This window comes from Rattus rattus, chromosome 3 (assembly GCF_011064425.1).
Source record: "Rattus rattus isolate New Zealand chromosome 3, Rrattus_CSIRO_v1, whole genome shotgun sequence".
Lineage (NCBI taxonomy): Eukaryota > Metazoa > Chordata > Mammalia > Rodentia > Muridae > Rattus > Rattus rattus.
In genome coordinates this window covers 51,795,983-51,812,946 of record NC_046156.1, presented here as the reverse complement: position 1 = coordinate 51,812,946, position 16,964 = coordinate 51,795,983, and the positions used below count along the sequence as shown (strand labels likewise).

The window sequence follows — 16,964 nt, the reverse complement described above, 5'->3', positions numbered from 1 at the left end:
TAGAGCAAGGAGCAATGGAGCCTGGATCAAACAGGCAGGCTGGTTTCAGAGCTTGTGTCTTTAGACCACATATATCCTCTCAGAGGCTCACAGCAGGTTAAAGGGGGGGATATTCACAGAGTAATATATTTCAGGGCAGGAAGAAAAAGTCCTGACATTTAAAATAATTCCATAACACTGAAATAATTTGGCAGTATTTTTTTCTGTGCCAGAGTAATTTACAATCTTAAATCCTAAATTTATTATTCAGCATTAAGCACATGATAGAGACCTAATAAAGCCATATAAAGGAGAAAAAAGAAAAAAAAGTGATTTAATTGTGTAAGTACTTAACTTACTTGTCACGTTACCTGTTGTTTCCTTGAACGGAAAATAGGATGTCATTAAAGACTCAGATTCTCAATGGCCTTCAAAGCACACTTAATGTACATAGAACTCCAAAGAATATAATTCCCATGCTCTAAAAAGAAACTTCCTATTCTTTGCAGTAACTTTCATTCTCAGACAACAGTAAAATAATTTTGAACATTACCCTGAAACTGGATTACCCTATATTAGAAACACAAGCAGAAGATAACATGCATTACGTAGAATACACGATGTGAACGGAATTACCATAGATTGCCAAAAAGGTGGTCCTCCAATCACTGCCAGCAAATGCATGATTATTATGAAGATTTGCACTTCAGTCACATCAATTCTGATTAGGTACAAAAAGCCAAAAGAGCAGAATTACTCAAAACACACTTTCCAGTTAATCACTTGCAAGCAAAGCAGCATTCCTCTATCATGCACAACAGAAGACAGCTCCAAATATGGAGGGAAGAGGAGGTATTCAAAACAGGGGGAAGGGGAGATATCAAAATTTTGATATCAACAAAATTATATAAAATCCATAGCCTTTTAAATTCAATTTGGTAAATTTCAGAGCAATAAAAACCCCTCTCTTCAAAGCAAATTTTCTGTAACTTAACCTTTTCCACCAAAAAGAAAAGGTATATGTATGTATTAAAATTTGAGCATCAAGCAGAGAATTACATTGTATAGCTACATGGTAAGCTCTCTGCAGTAGCAACAGAAATGAACTTTAACTGAAAAAAAAATAAACAAACGTATTGTCCCCTAAATATATTCATTTATTGTCCACTGTGCTACTGCTGTGAAAAAAAAAAGTCAACCAATTCTGAATTGGATTCTTCCTTCCTCTCACTAGGTCAACTACCTCACATGAAGGACAGATGACTGAAAGCGGCTCAGAACGAGCTTTGAGATTATTGAAAATGACCTCATGGTCAAGAAGAGGCAGAACAAAGGGAGGGAGGCGTGGGGAGCAGGCAAGAGAAATTAGACGCCTGAAAGTTTGAAGAAAAAGGAAAAAAAAAAAAAAAAGAACATGGGCAACAGGATTGAGGGACAGTGCCTACTCGGGTATTCCTTTCCTTCCGCAGCTCAGACTAGCACTTTGTACAAGCTTGGGACTGACATTTTATTCTTAGATCCAAACACTGTAAGGGAACAAATTTATTCCACCAGTATACGTTTTACAAGGTTATTCAATACAGTAGTTATGACAGAAAAGAATTAAATCCCTTAGTGAGTGAGTGGTTAGCTAAGCTCCAGTGTAGCTCTTCTGAGGTTGGCAGGGCAGCACCCTGAGTACTGAAATGGGAAAGTACCAAACATTAGTGAAAAACAAGTTCCAGAACGAGAGCAGCCTATGTTTTGTGAAGAGAAAAAAAAAAAAAAAAAAAAAAAAAGACTAACAAAGACTAATACTGGTTTCCTTTTGTTTGTACCAGTAGCTGCACAATGCATTTCTGGAAGTACATCAGAAACTAAGGGAAGTGTTGCCTCTGTGGGAAGGACACTGTGGGGCCTGTGAGGCAGCTGGGGAGTAAGGGTATTACCAACGCTACACTTTTTTATGGTGTTAGTTTTCTAACATGGTGGATACTTTATTAACTATGAAAAAGTAAATCTAAGAAAAGCCAAATATCAACAGCAAGGAGCCTCAGTTTGTGCAGAACAGAGTCCCATTTACACAACTGATACTTAAAGCAGGTAGTCCATATGAACTGAGGATATGTAAGTTCTCACTCACAGAAGTAATTGGCTTGAAACCAGTCCTTTCAAAATAAAAACTACTGACCTTTATTTGCTGGTAAATGATTTTTTTAAAAAAAGGAACATCTGACAGCAAATAATAATATAATCATTTTGATATACACATTTATTGAAAAAAAAAAGCTGTACTGAAGTAAGCTAAAAAGAGTCTGTGGAGCTGACCTGTAAGAGGTGACGCCAATAGGGGGTTACACTCAGTAGCAGACTCAGAGGACTAAGCAGGTACGTGTGTCAATGATGACCGGTTCTGTCTTGGGTGGAGGGTAGACATCTTACATTTTGCTGGACATATGAAGTTGCCTTTTGGAAGGGGAAGGGCCAGAAGTATAGAATTACAAAATTAAAATGGAGAAAGCTCACACATTTAATCTTTGTACTGTGGATGAGAGTAAAAGGAAACAGGAAAGCTCTTTAAGGTTTCAAAGTATGTTGCCTAAGACAGAGTCTGGAAGATTTTCTAAACTATTCAGATACTGCCCCTGTATGTGGTAGAGAGGGCCAAGGAAAACTTACCAGTTAGTAGATAGGTGTATTTTTTCCTATTTGCTTACTGGATTTAGAACAAATGTGTGAACTCCCTTCATAAAAACTGCCATCATTGCTCCCGGAAGAATTAAACATAATCCAGTGCAAAGCTATCCTAGGGGCTGTGAACTAAAGGAAGCAGGGGGCAGAAATGACAGCAATAAACAACAGCAACTGATGGTGTTAAAGAGATAGCCAGTTACACGGCACACGACTGTGCCACCTTCCCAGCAAATCTCTCTCAGTGTGGACTGTGTACAGCAACGCTCGACAAGAGGGGCCTCAACCTTCATTGACAATCATGAAGATCCCTATCTAGAAGGGTATTTGTCTAAGTAGCAATGTGAGATTTCTGTAATCAGTTTTTGTTTTTAAGATTTGTCCTATTTGTGTATATTTTTCTGCGTGATTGGCAATGTGTGCACACCTGTAGACAGGTGTGTGTGCAAAGGCCAGAAGAGGGCTTTAGATTCTGTTACATACGGAATCACAGGCCGGTGTTTTGTTTGTTTGTTTGTTTGTTTTGTTTTTTTTAAATGGCTGTGCAGTCACATGGGTGCTGAGATTGAGAAGCAAGTGTTCTTTACTATTTAGCTACCTCTCTAGGTCACTTAAATTTTTTTCACTATTATTTTGAAAATGGAGACAAAAGGTAATAATTTTCCACAATTAATAACTAGTCTTCAAACTCAAGGACAATAACCATCACTTAAGACAAAACATCCTTGAAGATAGAGATCTACAGCATAAGAGCACCTAAAACAAAGATCTATTAATCTAAAATTAAAAGCCAAGTTTCTGTAGCATCAGTTTGCTACAGCCTAAAGCTTCAGAGGGAAAATAAAATTTTCTTATCTTTGAAGATAGGTTGACATCTTTATTACAATCAATACCTCATTTGTATTGATTTAAAACAATTTACTATTTCTACCTACTTTTAACACATTGTTAACGGACAAGAATTTTCTCAGGGACTGTGAACAATACAAAATGTAAACTCTTGTCAGGCCATATCTAAACTACTACAGATCAGATACACAAACACTGACCAGATGGCTATCGGAAAAAAGGATGGGAAGGAAAAACAAAACAAAACAAAAAAACAAACCAAAAAGCAAAAACCTATAGATTGTGGAGTCTAAACTTTCCTAGATTCTGGATGGAATGACTATGAAGATGGCAGTCCAAGGAAGGTCAAAATCATGGATCAATCATTTCTTCAATGTCTTGTCATTATTTTATGTTATAAGTATGGGTGTTTTGGCTGCATATGTTTATGGACAGTGTGTGTGTCTGTGTGTGTGTGCCTGTACGTGTGTCTATGTGTCTGGTGTCTGCAGAGGCTAGAAGAGGGTGTCAGATTCTCTGAAACTAGAGTTACAGACAGTCATGAGCCATAATGTGAGTGTTGGGAATTGAACTTGGGAAGAGCAGTCAATGCTCTGAACTGCTAAGCCACAGCAACTTGTTCCTAACAACATAATTCTAAGGATATAGCCAGGAGAACAAACCAGGCATGGTGGCACTGACCTGTACTCTGTAGGCTTAAGCATTGGAATTGCAAGTTCAAGATCAGCCAGCTTGGGTTACATGGCCAGACACTGATATAAAGAGAACAAAATGTCCTTACATGAATATGAGTCACTTTAACCTCTAAATAAGGGAACCGTGAATTCTTTAGCTGACATAAAATTCTCAGGAGTCACTGAATACTACAGGTTGGCAGATTAGAAAATTCCCTATCAGGGCAGTTATTATATCAGAGAAAGACATACAAGTAATAAAATTACAAGTAATAAAGTGGAATAACCCACACTACTTAATTAAATTTGCTAAACCATGAGGAACTTTCCTGACCCTCACCATAGTGCTGAGGATGAACTCAGGGCCTCATGTGGGAGGATCAGCACTCTGCCACTAAGTGTCACTCTACCACTAAGTGACAACCCAGCCTCTGACGAATTTCCAAGTTTCATCTTAGTCTCATCTTCCAGAGAGATAGTAAATGCACAGATGCATTTGGCTTGAGTTCTAGTTCTATTTGTAATGAGGGATACTAAGGCATCCACAAGAGATGATAACAATACTCATTGTCTTTTCCCGGAATTTAACAAAGCTTCCCCTCCAACATGAGAAGATAATCTAATCCACCTTTCTTCTACGTTTGTTATAAGTTCTTTTAAAGATAATGCTTGCAGCTAATGTGTAGGTATGGCTATGTCTATTAAGATGAATACTAACTGTAACTGTTCTGTAACTTGGGCTTATTATTAGCTTAACAGAGAATATGCAGTGGGTATAAGTTCACAGTAGAAAAAAGAAACAAACAAAACCCAACACCTACTTTACTTTGTACAATCTGACTCATAATTTTATGTTAATAAAAACAAGCTTTTCCCTTAAAAATCATCAACTTGAAGGACTCATATTCATATGAATCATTTTCAATGATTAGGATATTACTAACTACAGATTTGTTTGTAAATGTATGTGTCAGTCAAATGTTATGGGTGAGATGCAGTGCTAAGGGACTGAAAAGGTCAGCAGAGGTAGTGTACTTTCTCCCCTCCATAAGGGGCAAGTGGCACATGCTTTGAATGAAACAAGAGAATGTTAACCACACAGCTCAATGACAGCTAAAGGATTGTTAATTCAAACACTGTATACAGAGAAAACAAATCTGTTCAGGTTTTAAATAACCAGAAATGTTAAAAACAGGATTACCTACTACACTGAGCATGGATCCTCAGATTTTCTGAGAAAATTAAAAAGAGAAAGCCCACTGAAAACTGTAAATAGAGACAAACTTAGCCAAAGTCCTCTGAAGCAGGAGAATTGGGGGTAGCCCAGACTTAAGGGGCAGCCTTAGAAACAGAAGAACCAAGGCTTTTCTCAGCTCATTTAGCACCATCTGTGTGCAATTAAAGAATTGCTGTCCCACTGAAGAAATCTGTATCGTGCTGGAAACTGCCAAGGCTTTAAAGTAAAGATTCTATGTCATGTACAGTGACATTAGTGCAGTATGTGTTTTTAACACTTTCCATCTTTACAGCTACCCTAGGAGGTAAGAACATTATGGAAGTGTTGTTCTCCTGCCATTCTGAAACTCTTAAACTTTTAATCTACCAGTCAGTTGAGAAATGTTTGTCCTATGTGTATATGTTCACTACCAGTTCTGGGTGACGGTTCTGTAGTACAATGTTAGCAAACACTGTTAGTGTACAGTACACAGTAGAGGATGGTTTCAAGGCTAGTAAATTCATTTAGAAAAAAATAGTAACAATTCTTCTAAAGCATTTTTTCCTCCACTTGGAAAAAAACTAAATGAGCATACCTAGTGATTTAATTTCAGCACCTAGTGATTTAATTTCAGCTAATAAGATCACTAATCACTAAATGAATGATCAAGTAAGACAACCTACTAACCATATGTGAAAACAGCATATCTAGAGAAAATAGTATTTACAATTTTTTAATCATATTTAAATGTAGTGGTTTCCAAAAATGTTTTAGCATGCACACAGGGCTCTGGTGCTGGGGGTCATTCATGGCTTTGGGTATGCTAGGAAAACACTCAACCACTGAGCTACATCCTGAACCAAATGTCTGTTATCTTTGTTTTCATTAAAAAGGAAAGATAATAACATGGAAGTAATAATGCTGCTTATTTTCTGACTGTTAGCCTTATTGATTAGCCATAAGCAATAATTATTGAGCTATCAAAAACAATTTGTCTAGACAATTACAATGAGCATAGAGCTAAGGTCTTTGGTTAGAGAAGGGTGAAGAGGGGCAGAATGAGGTCTAAATAATTATGCAAACACAGTGTAAATTCAAGTGAAAATGCCTTTGTTATGCTCCTAGAACCTAAAACTAAATGTTTCAGAATTCTCCACGTCCCAAGGCTATTTTGTCTCCACGAGTATCCTCGCTGTCACTGACTAACTGGGTTTAGAATGCTGTAATGTGCTCTTCAGAAAGTACTCTGCTGACAAAGTGGAAGAAAGGTAATGTGCCTGGATGGTCGGAATGAGTTGTCAGGTTTTCACATGAACAAATATTCTCCAACATTCTTGAATGACAAAATAAGATGAATGTCAGTTCTAGTCCTGCTGGTAAATAAACTTCCCTGTTATAGTTTAAGGGACTTTGGATTACCTGTCCAGGGAAACATTCCCTAAACATCACAATGTCAAAACTACAATTCTAACATGGGAGGGGAAAAAAACCTGTATGCTAGCAGATAGCACTGTATTCAGGAAATATGGATCTATTGGGGGAAAGAAGGATAAAGGGAAGGCATTCAAAGGATGGCTACAGTAACAAAAGGGTTGAGAGTAATTTCAAAATCACAAGAGAGGAAAAAATTAGAAGAAACAGAATTGAGACTATAAGTCTAGCTTCCAGCCTAAGTTGACTTATTTTGTTTGTTTTATTTACACTAAGATTGTTGATCCAAGCAGAACTACAGTAGTGAAAGAACATGCTAAGAAGTTAAGAAACTAAGCAGAATGTTTTCTAAATGAATAAGGAGGTCACTTAATTATGTAAAAAACAAAACTCTGCTTGCTGTTTCCAAATAGTAATATATGTATAAATAATCGATCAAATGCATATATTTCTTTCATATATATGAAAGAAAAGATAAAGATGATAAAAGATAAAAATGGTGGAAAGGTACTTGTTTTTAAAAATATTACATAGATTGTCAACAACATTAAGTCCTATAGATAAATGGATACCAAATTGTCATCCACATCAGAAATAGTGCTTTCTGAAAAGTTTCGTTTTATATATATGTGTGTGTGTATATGTTTTATATAAACATATATGTATATATACACATACACACACACATATATATATAATGTATATATATATATAGTGGATTTTTATTGCCCTATTATTTTAAAATAATTTATTTTCTAATAACATTTATCTGTAAAATACCACCAGAAACATTTGAATTTTCATTTCTTCAGTTATTGTGTGCATGACAAAGGTGCTGTCTTAATTGAATTCACGCCATTGTTCATTAGACTGCATTAATATTCTAGCAGTTACCGTGAAGTTCCAGAACCAAGGCCCCACGGTTCCTGAGAGAAGCTGGAATAATATAATTAGGATCTGGGACTCTGTAACATCCAATCTATGTATAAGGAAACAAACATTTCAAGATAACTTTACTCAGATATTTTTCTAATGAGCCCTATTAAAACAGGTAGCAAAAACTAGACTTCAAAGGAAGCATTCCTTTTACAAAGACATTCAGACTAAATGACACAATTTATGTGCTCTTATGATATCCTTGTACATACACAAATATTTCTTATTCAAATCACATTAGTAGTTTAAAAGATTGAACTTTAACACACTAAAATGACTTGTAACTAGTACTAAGAATATAGTCGATTACTGACGAGTGGCAAATGTTACTTATTATGCAATTTCATTACATCATAGGTCCTTCTAGAAATAGAAACCATGCAGACCTTCTTGGAGATAGCTACATTCCTAGCCCCTAAATTCTGAAAGTTTCATTTTTATTTCTGAGTTGAAATAGAGATACCTAAAAAGTATATTTGAATTGAATCTAGGACATTATTTAATGAGATATAAAGGAATTTAAATAACAGTTTGTGATATGTAAGTTATTCATCTTTCCCCAGAATAGTTTATTACACCCAATTTTGGAATCAAACCATGGTCCTTCCTTGTGCAAGTTAGGAAGCAGTTTACCATGGAGCTAGTAGTACATCTTCAGTCCCTTTGCTTCTTTATTTACTTCTTTATTTCAGAGCTAGAGTCTTTAGAGCTTAAGGCAGCCTAGAAACTTCTATGTGTCATAGGTGGCCTTAATCTACCTACCTTACTTACCTAATGTTGTAATTCTGTGCTTGTAGCACCTCAGAAAACACTTAGAAAAGAAAAAATCAAAATCCTTATCTCAGCTGGTCTCAAAATCTGTATTTATCCCAACCCTTACCTTCCAGAGAGCTTATAACCAGGCCCTATTAATCCTGTTTCTCAGGTTGGAAATGGTGCCCAGGTTGGAGATAGAACCGAGAATTTTGTGCACGCTTAGGCAAGCACTACCCCAACTGACTTACATTCCACCCCACTGGCACCCAATTTTCCTAGCTCTTCTATCTCTAAACATTTAGGTAGGTCCATGTGGGAAATAAAAAATGAGAAACAATAATATAATGAAGACCTATTCTGGATGGAGAAAAAAATCAAATAGGCAAGCTGGATCACTATTTCCAGATGATATCATAGTATATATGAGACCCCAAAAATTCTACCAGATAACTTCTACAGCTGATAAGCAACGTCAAAGTGGCTGGGTATAAAATTAACTCAAACAAATCAGTAGCCTTCCTTTATAGTTGTAAATTTATTTAATAGAAATAAATGTTTTATGGTTATCATTTGTAGTTAAAATAAATGTAAAATCTTAGTAATACAGACTGAAAAGTGCAATAAAGGTGCTATGGAAAGCAATATTCCACTTAGTTCTAAGTTCACTACAAGTAATATAATAAAATGAATATATTCAAACTTTATAGGTGGTGAGACCATCTAACATAAGACCCCAATTAGGGCTGACAATGTAGCTCAGGAAAAGAGCACTTACCTAGCATGAGAAGGCTCTGAGTTCAATCCCTAGCATGCAAACCAGAAACCAAACAAACACACAAACAAAAAATTCTGGAACATGAAGATCAAAATGTACTGCCCTGTGTTTTTTAGTTTTTTGTCAACTTGAAACAAGTTAGTGTCATCTGAAAACAGGGAAACTCAACTGATAAAAGGCCTCCATCAGATTGGCCAGTCTAGACAAGACTGTGCAGCATTTTCTTGATTAGTGATTGATGTAGTACAGCCCGGAGGGTGAATACTCCCCTGGTAAGGCAGTCCTGAACTGTGTAAGAAAGCAGGCTGAACAGCCATGGAGAGCAAGTCAGTAAGAACACTCCCTAATTGCTTCTGCTTTAGCCTCTGTCGCCAGGTCCCTGCTTGGCCTTGCCTTCATAATGGACTGAACTATAAAATGAAATAAACCCTTTTCTCCAAAAGTTGTTTTAGTTAATGGCCTTATTTCAGCAATAGAAAATAAAAAGCATGTCCTGAGTTCAACTTATAACCCCAACTCGTACTCTGAAGTTTTTACGTCTTTGTCTGCTAAAAATAATTTAGCAAATGTTCCACCAAGTGTGGTGCTGCACTTCTGTAATCCCAGCACTTGGGATGCTGAACCAAAAGGATGGCCATGAGTTTAAGGTCTGCCTACTCACAGTGAGGTCTAGGACAGCATGGACTAGATAGAGAGAGACCCTATCTCCAAACAGCAGCAACAACAACAATAACAAACAAACAAATAAAAAAACCCAAGGGTTCTGCCTGTATAGGGTGGGAGATTTTTTTTTTTTAAGGCCAATTTTTGGCATAAATATAGTGTTTTCCTTTTCTATGTATTTTAAATTTTTTAATTGGATATTTTATTTATTTACATTTCAAATGTTATCCCCCTTTCCCGGTTACTCTCTGCAAACCCCCTATCCCATCCCCCTTCCCCCTGCTTCTATGAGGATGCTCCCAGAACTTCCCACCCATTCCCACCTCACCACCCTGGCATTCTCCTACACTGGGGCATTGGGCCTCCCCAGGACCAAAGGCCTCTCCTCCCATTGATGCCAGATAAGACCATCCTCTGCTACATATGCATGCAGCTAGAGCCATGGGTCTCTCCATGTGTACGTTTTGGTTGGTGGTTTAGTCCCTGGGATCTCTGGGGTGGGGGTGGGGGTCTGGTTGGTTGGTATTGTTGTTCTTCCTATGGGGTTGCAAACTCCTTCAGCTCAGTCGGTCCTTCCCCTAACTCCTCCATTAGGGACCCCATTCTCAGTTCAATGGTTGACTGCAAGCATCTGCATCTGTATTTGTCATGCTCTGGCAGAGCCTCTCAGGAGACAGCTATATCAGGCTCCCGTCAGCAAGCACGTTTTGGCATCCACAATAGTGTCTGGGTTTGGTGTCTGTATGTGGGATGGATTCCCAGGTAGGGCAGTGTCTGGATGGCCTTTCTTTCAGTCTCTGCTCTATACTTTGTCCCTGTATTTCCTTTAGACAGGAGCAATTCTGGGTGAAAAATTTGGAGATGAGTGGCTGGCCCCATTCCCCCAACCAGGGGCCTTCCCTAACCTCTGGATATGGTCTATACAGGTTCTCCCTTCCTTTTGTTGGGCATTTAAGCTAATCTCAACTTAAATTATTTATAAGCATATTTCATTTAAAAATGATTTTGCTGGGCATGACAGCATACACCTTTAATCCCAGAAATCAGGAAGAAGGGCATGTAAATCTCAGACTTTGAGTCCAGCCTGGTCATGAGTTCTAGGCCAGCCAGTGTAGTAAGGGCCACACAATAAGAGTTTATCTCGATAACTAAATAAACAAAATTAATTCTACATATATGCCTGTATGATATCAATGTAAAAAACAAACCACCTAGATATAGAGTGTTTAAGACTAATGAACAGAAATAAGAACTTTCATGTAATTTCAACCATAGTCATTTAAAGATGATTGATTACAAATGAGCTTCAAATCACAATAGTTCTCTTTTGAAAAACAATGCTGTTATAAATGAAAGAGGAATACAATATATCTCACAGCACACAATACTCCTCTGTCTCAGGATACAGAATGAATTCTATTCACTTTCAGCATGTCTGTTGCATCTGGCACTACCCAACTCCAGGTCACTTGAAGAGACTTTGTATTTCTGTGTTTCTATGTCAACTCATAACACATTTCTTCTTTCAACACACCGGCTTTTCTATTGAGTCCTCTGACTTTCTATCTTTCTCCAATCCTTCCTAACAAGGCAGTAAAGGGCTGGAGCAGCATCGACTCAGTCTACATGGACGGTGTGACAAGGGTCTGTGCAGATGTCAGAGTCACTAACGTTTTCTGGGGAAGGAGGTTTTAGCTCTACAGCAAAGTACTGAAAGCTGCAGCCCATCAGCTTCAGAGCTGTGCATGCAAAGAATACTCTCCTAGAAGAGCTGGATTTAAACGGAAAGTGTTAGCCACAGAGGATGGTCTATTACATTTACAGGCCACAAGGTGTCGGATTCCACAGAGATGGAGAAGAGGTGGCTGTGGCTGCCAGGAGAGAGTGCTGGGAACCAAAGCTTGGTCCTCTGAAAGAACAGCACACACTTTCAACTATTGACCCATCTCTTTAGCCTTTATGAATGAAATGTTTCCTCCATTTGTCCAAGATACTATGAACTTAAAATAGGAACTAAAAACAATGAGACCAAGAAGAACAAAAATGTCTTTTTCTTTACTTTCTGAGAAAGGTTCTCCCTGTGTAGCCCAGGCTGTCTCTGGGCTTCCAATATTCCTCCCTCAGCTACCAAAGTTCTGGCGTGCACCACCATGTCCATCTCCCCAAGCTTCTTATTTGACATTCTGTTGTATTAGAATACTGAGAGGATAAACATCTGAATTTATTACATGTAAAGTAGAAATGTTCAGGACCCCTTTTACCCATGAATAAATGGCACTAAAACAATTCAAATTAAAGTGTTCAAAAGTAGTATTTCTCAAGTGAAGATGGCTTTCATTTTCCCTAAGAAAACCTAGAAAGAAGCTATATCTAAAAATGTCTTTACTTAAACCACTGCTAGGCAAAAAGAATGTTTTCTCTTTCATGTATACAAAGTCGGCTGAATTTAATCTATCTTACGCTTAACTATATATGGTCATGAGAAGAACATGTGAACTCTTGTGAACTCTAGTAGTTCCGGGGAGCAGGGTGGATTTATGTATTCTCTATCCTCTAGTGCACTGTTTTGTTTTCCTTTTTTATTTTTTTTATTAAGTAGCTAGTTATGTGTAAAGTACTAATGGTATTTTCCCATGCATGCTGTAGTAGTTCATTTTTACTACTACATGAAGGGATTTCAGGATTACTTCAAAATGTACAATTTTCCTTATGATAGCTGATTTAAATGTAGGTGTTGTATTTGCTTTGGCCTTGATACTACCAAGTATTACTAACTTAAATTAATTTTACTATTAGGGATTGAACCTGGAACTTCAGGTGTACTAGACAAGCTTTCCACCACTCAGTTATATGCTATCCAAGGATATACAGTCTTGCATCTCAACCTATCTTGCTCCATAAACCACTCTTATTTCCTGTTTCCCAGGAATTTCAATCTATTTTCTAGTGATTTCTACGGCATGCTCAATGTGTGTGTGTGTGTGCATTTTATGAATAATGTGATGGAGATTGTAATGAAACGTTACCTTACTTATCCTGCTACAATCTAGTCCTTACCTCATCACTACACAGAAATAATATGGACCATTCACACTGCCAAATTCAGAATACACGTTTTTATTCTCATTTTGAATCCTGGCAGCTCCAAGCATCATTTATTCTTGAAATTCATGAATCTCCTGGCTTTTCATCCCAATGAAAATCCTCCCATTTTGGTTCTTCAGCCCCCTTTCCAAGCCCTCTCCGTAAGTTTTCTACTATTCTTATACTACTTATAATAACAACATTCCTTACAGGCATTTTTCTGGATAGAATTCACCACTTAAATAGGTTTTTTTCTCCTAAAGTGCCTTTGTCCAACTTTCCATGCAACCTCCCAGTGAAGGGAAGTTGTGGAGATATCAGTGTAGTACCTGCACTTTTATTCATTCCCTACACCTAGATAAAGACTATATCCTATAGTGTCTACCCCCTAAGTCTTTCTCGCACCCATCCCTTTGCCTACAAGAACATTGCCCCTGTATTAGTACAGGCTTTGCAGCACCTCAGGTTAATTATGCTGACCTTTACTAAGGGGCCTTTTGCTTTTGTTATAGATAACCTTAGTTTACTCTCTGTCACATTGCTAGACCTTTCTAAAGGTATTTCTTGTCATTTCCTAGCTTTAGGTCTTACAAAAGTTCCTTGCAGATGAGGATAAAAGGCAAATTTCTTGGCAGAGTAGAAAAAGCAAAAGATTTTCTGAGTCTGTGTCAGTCTTATCCCTGCTACTCCCTTACAGTCATCTTATGATCTAACTACATGGGACTGCACAGTTTTCCAAGTAAGAACTTTATCACAGGCAATCCTAAGACTGAAAGATATAAAGCTGTGATATTAAACTGTTCCTACAACTACTGTCTACTACTTTTTTTTTTTTTTTTTTTTTTTTTTTTTGGAGCTGGGGATCGAACAGGGCCTTGTGCACTAGGCAAGCACTCTATCACTGAGCTAAATCCCCAACCCCTACTACTGCTTTTGTTTTGTTTCTTTCTTTCTTTCTTTCATGCTTCTTTCCCTCTCTCTTCAGTTCCTAAACATCATGGCATTTCTGAGAACCCAGCAGCACTTAAACTTACAACGGAATTATGAAAATCAAATGATCTTAGAATTTTTAACATTTTGTGGCTTTACCTAAAGCAGATGAATATGAAAATATTATAAGACAAAAGTCATGAAAACATTACTGAAAACAAAGCAACTATAAACATTCAATCACTGCTTTCTTTACATTAGAAGGCTGCCATTTCCTGAGTATGGATCACTTCACATATGACCGAAGAAGACACTGACAAAATTTCAACATGGACACTCATGCCACTGCCTTCTAACAGACCTTAAAAGACTTTAAACATACTCTCTAAATCTTTTGCTTTGAAATTATTCAGAGATTTCTTCTAAAAATTTAACACCAAAAATATTAGTAACCATGTATTTTATTAAGTTCTATTTAAAAGTTGTGGAAGAATTTACTCTTACTGCATGTTTGTGCCTTTACTTGTTTAGTTATCTCAATGGTCCTTAAGTTCTATTTTTAAATATTTAGCAAAAATTATGTGAATGGAGTATATGGTACGCAAGTGAATTTCCAAGTAGTTTTAAGCCCTTTTGAGGTCTATTAAAACAATTCTTGCTGGTGATCTAAGTAAGTAAGGAAATACATACATACATACATACATACATACATACATACATACATACATACATACATACATACCTATTAGGGATTCAGGGACTATGTTAAAATGTGTTGTGGTCAGATAATTTTTATTGACATTTCTTGAATATAGCCTTTTCTTTAAAAAAATTATATTTATCCCAAACCAAAAGGAAAGAATAAATACTATAATAATTAATTAAAAACCAGATGGTGGGGCTGGAGGATGGTTCACTTAGCACCAAGGTGTCTCACGACTATCTTTAACTACAGTTCTAAGGGACCCGATGTCTCTTTCTGTCTCTGAAGACACTGAATGCATGTGATACACTGATATATATGCAGCAGAACATCCATACAAACCAAATAAAAATAAATCTCACAAAACAAACAAACAAAAACAAAGCTTAGATGGCGAATGCCATCCTTAATCACATTCTCAAATTAGTTTACACTAATCAGTATGAAAAGTACCGATCAGCAGGTAGAAACTCTCCATTCAGGTCAAAATGTTTGTATGTATTTCATTTGTAAATTCTCAGCTATTTTGTTGGCAGAAAAAACATTGTACTATCAAACAAATTGTTAAAAGATTATTCTTTTGAAGAATTGTAAATAAACAATATAAAATACTAAAACATAATTAAATCACGGTATTTAAAGAAAAGGCTTGTTTCTTGCTTTCAAAAACACTCCCATTTCTGAAAACAAAAACCAAAACTCTATTTTTAATCATGTGATGATTTACCAGAAAAGAGGTTCAGACTTGATGGAGCTGACTTAGAGTTAAGTGCTAGGAACTGAACTCAGGTATTCTGTAAGAGCAGGTATGCTCTTAACCACTGATCTATCACTCCAGTTCAGAAACTCTTTTCTGAAAATAATTTTTATATGTCAAAATAAGACATGGAATTAAGGTAAAAGAGACAGTTGAATAAAAATGTAAATTTGGAAAGACTTGTGAAGATGAGTGAGGCCTATTGCTTTTTATTATCCTTTCGAAATGCTTACTGGATGATTCTGGTACTTCGTTCCCGAAGGAATACAGGAGAAAGAAGACAAAGAGAAAATAATTTTAAATAGTTTACTTTAAAAACTTAAGTTAGTTTAGTGATTTGATCAATTCTTAATACTTATTATCTATAAGCAATATTTTCCATATTTGAAAACAGCAACAAAATCACCATTAAGTATTACTTACATTCCAAATCGCAATGTTCCAGAAACGTATGTTTGCCAGTGTGCACAGTAGAACATGAATGTCCCAGCAAAACAACAAAAAAACATCCAGTCAGGATTTGTCCCAAGTTGCACTGCAATACATGTTCCAAGAACCACAAAAACTGCAGAAGAAAAACGACGATGAGAACTGAATGGCATCAGTAGAGCTGAAAATCACTCCAGATGAGACAAGGATGATCTCCTTTCAGTTATGTGATATTTATGCAATTTTTACATCATAATTTCAATGTCTTATTTCATTTCACATTTTCATGATTTTTAGATCACTAAGCTGGAGCAAAGTTCTTCAAAGCAGTAAGACACTTTGACGTGCTTCTGAGAATTCTCCCTAGACAGTAGTACTGAGGAGTAAAAGTTCTCAGGGTGCTGCAGCTGCTATCAAGCGCATACCTATCTCAGCACTCAGGAAACTGAGGCAGGGAGAGTTCAAAGCCAGCCTTAGTTACACGGGGAGGTCACTTCTCAAAAAATGAAATAAAATACAAACAGGGACTTTAGAGATGGTTCAGTGGTCACAACCTCGAGGCAGGGGTCTGATTTTCAATTCTGGCATCTGAAAGCAGCCGTACAGGGCTACACACACACACACACACACACACACACACACACTTGATTTAGAACACAAAACAGGCAAACACCACCTCCCCAGAAAAGCATAAGCCACTTAAGCAGAGAGTCAGAAACAAAACAAAAAATATTACCTACACTTCAACTCTGCTAACAAAAACCACTGCCAGCAGTTTTTCTTCTAGCTTTTTAAAAAATTGTACAATAGGGTGTTTTGATGCGTGTACATATTGTGAATTAAGAAATTTAATCTGTGTGTCACCATTGTGGTGGAACACCTAAAATCTATCCTTAGTAAGTTAGCAACACACAGCACAGCATTTATTGTTAGCTGTAATCCTCGCGCTGCTTGTCACTTCTCCAGGCTTGATCATATCATTTTTTATCCCAGCCCTTACTGCATATTTTAATTCAAGTGTGTAATGTTCTCCTAACTATCTACACTTAGAATCCATTTACAGACAAGGGCATGGACTAACACTCATCCACTTTTGTGCTTTTACCTAAGAC

At 36.9% G+C, this 16,964-nt stretch overlaps 1 protein-coding gene across 4 annotated transcripts in view; it reads right to left on the bottom strand.

Annotated features, from left to right (window-relative positions):
* Nucleotides 1–16,964, bottom strand: part of Cept1 (choline/ethanolamine phosphotransferase 1) — a 39,687-nt gene that overhangs the window by 8,230 nt on the left and 14,493 nt on the right. For 2 of the 4 annotated variants that reach the window (XM_032897545.1, XM_032897547.1), the window contains exons 4-5: nucleotides 15,847–15,988; nucleotides 7,714–7,798 (exon numbers count right to left, since the gene is read on the bottom strand). In XM_032897545.1, coding sequence (XP_032753436.1) covers nucleotides 7,714–7,798; nucleotides 15,847–15,988 — 227 coding nt within the window. Of the gene's footprint in view, nucleotides 1–615; nucleotides 701–7,713; nucleotides 7,799–15,846; nucleotides 15,989–16,964 lie in introns of all 4 variants that reach the window. The other 2 variants (XM_032897546.1, XM_032897548.1) reach the window with 1 other exon arrangement.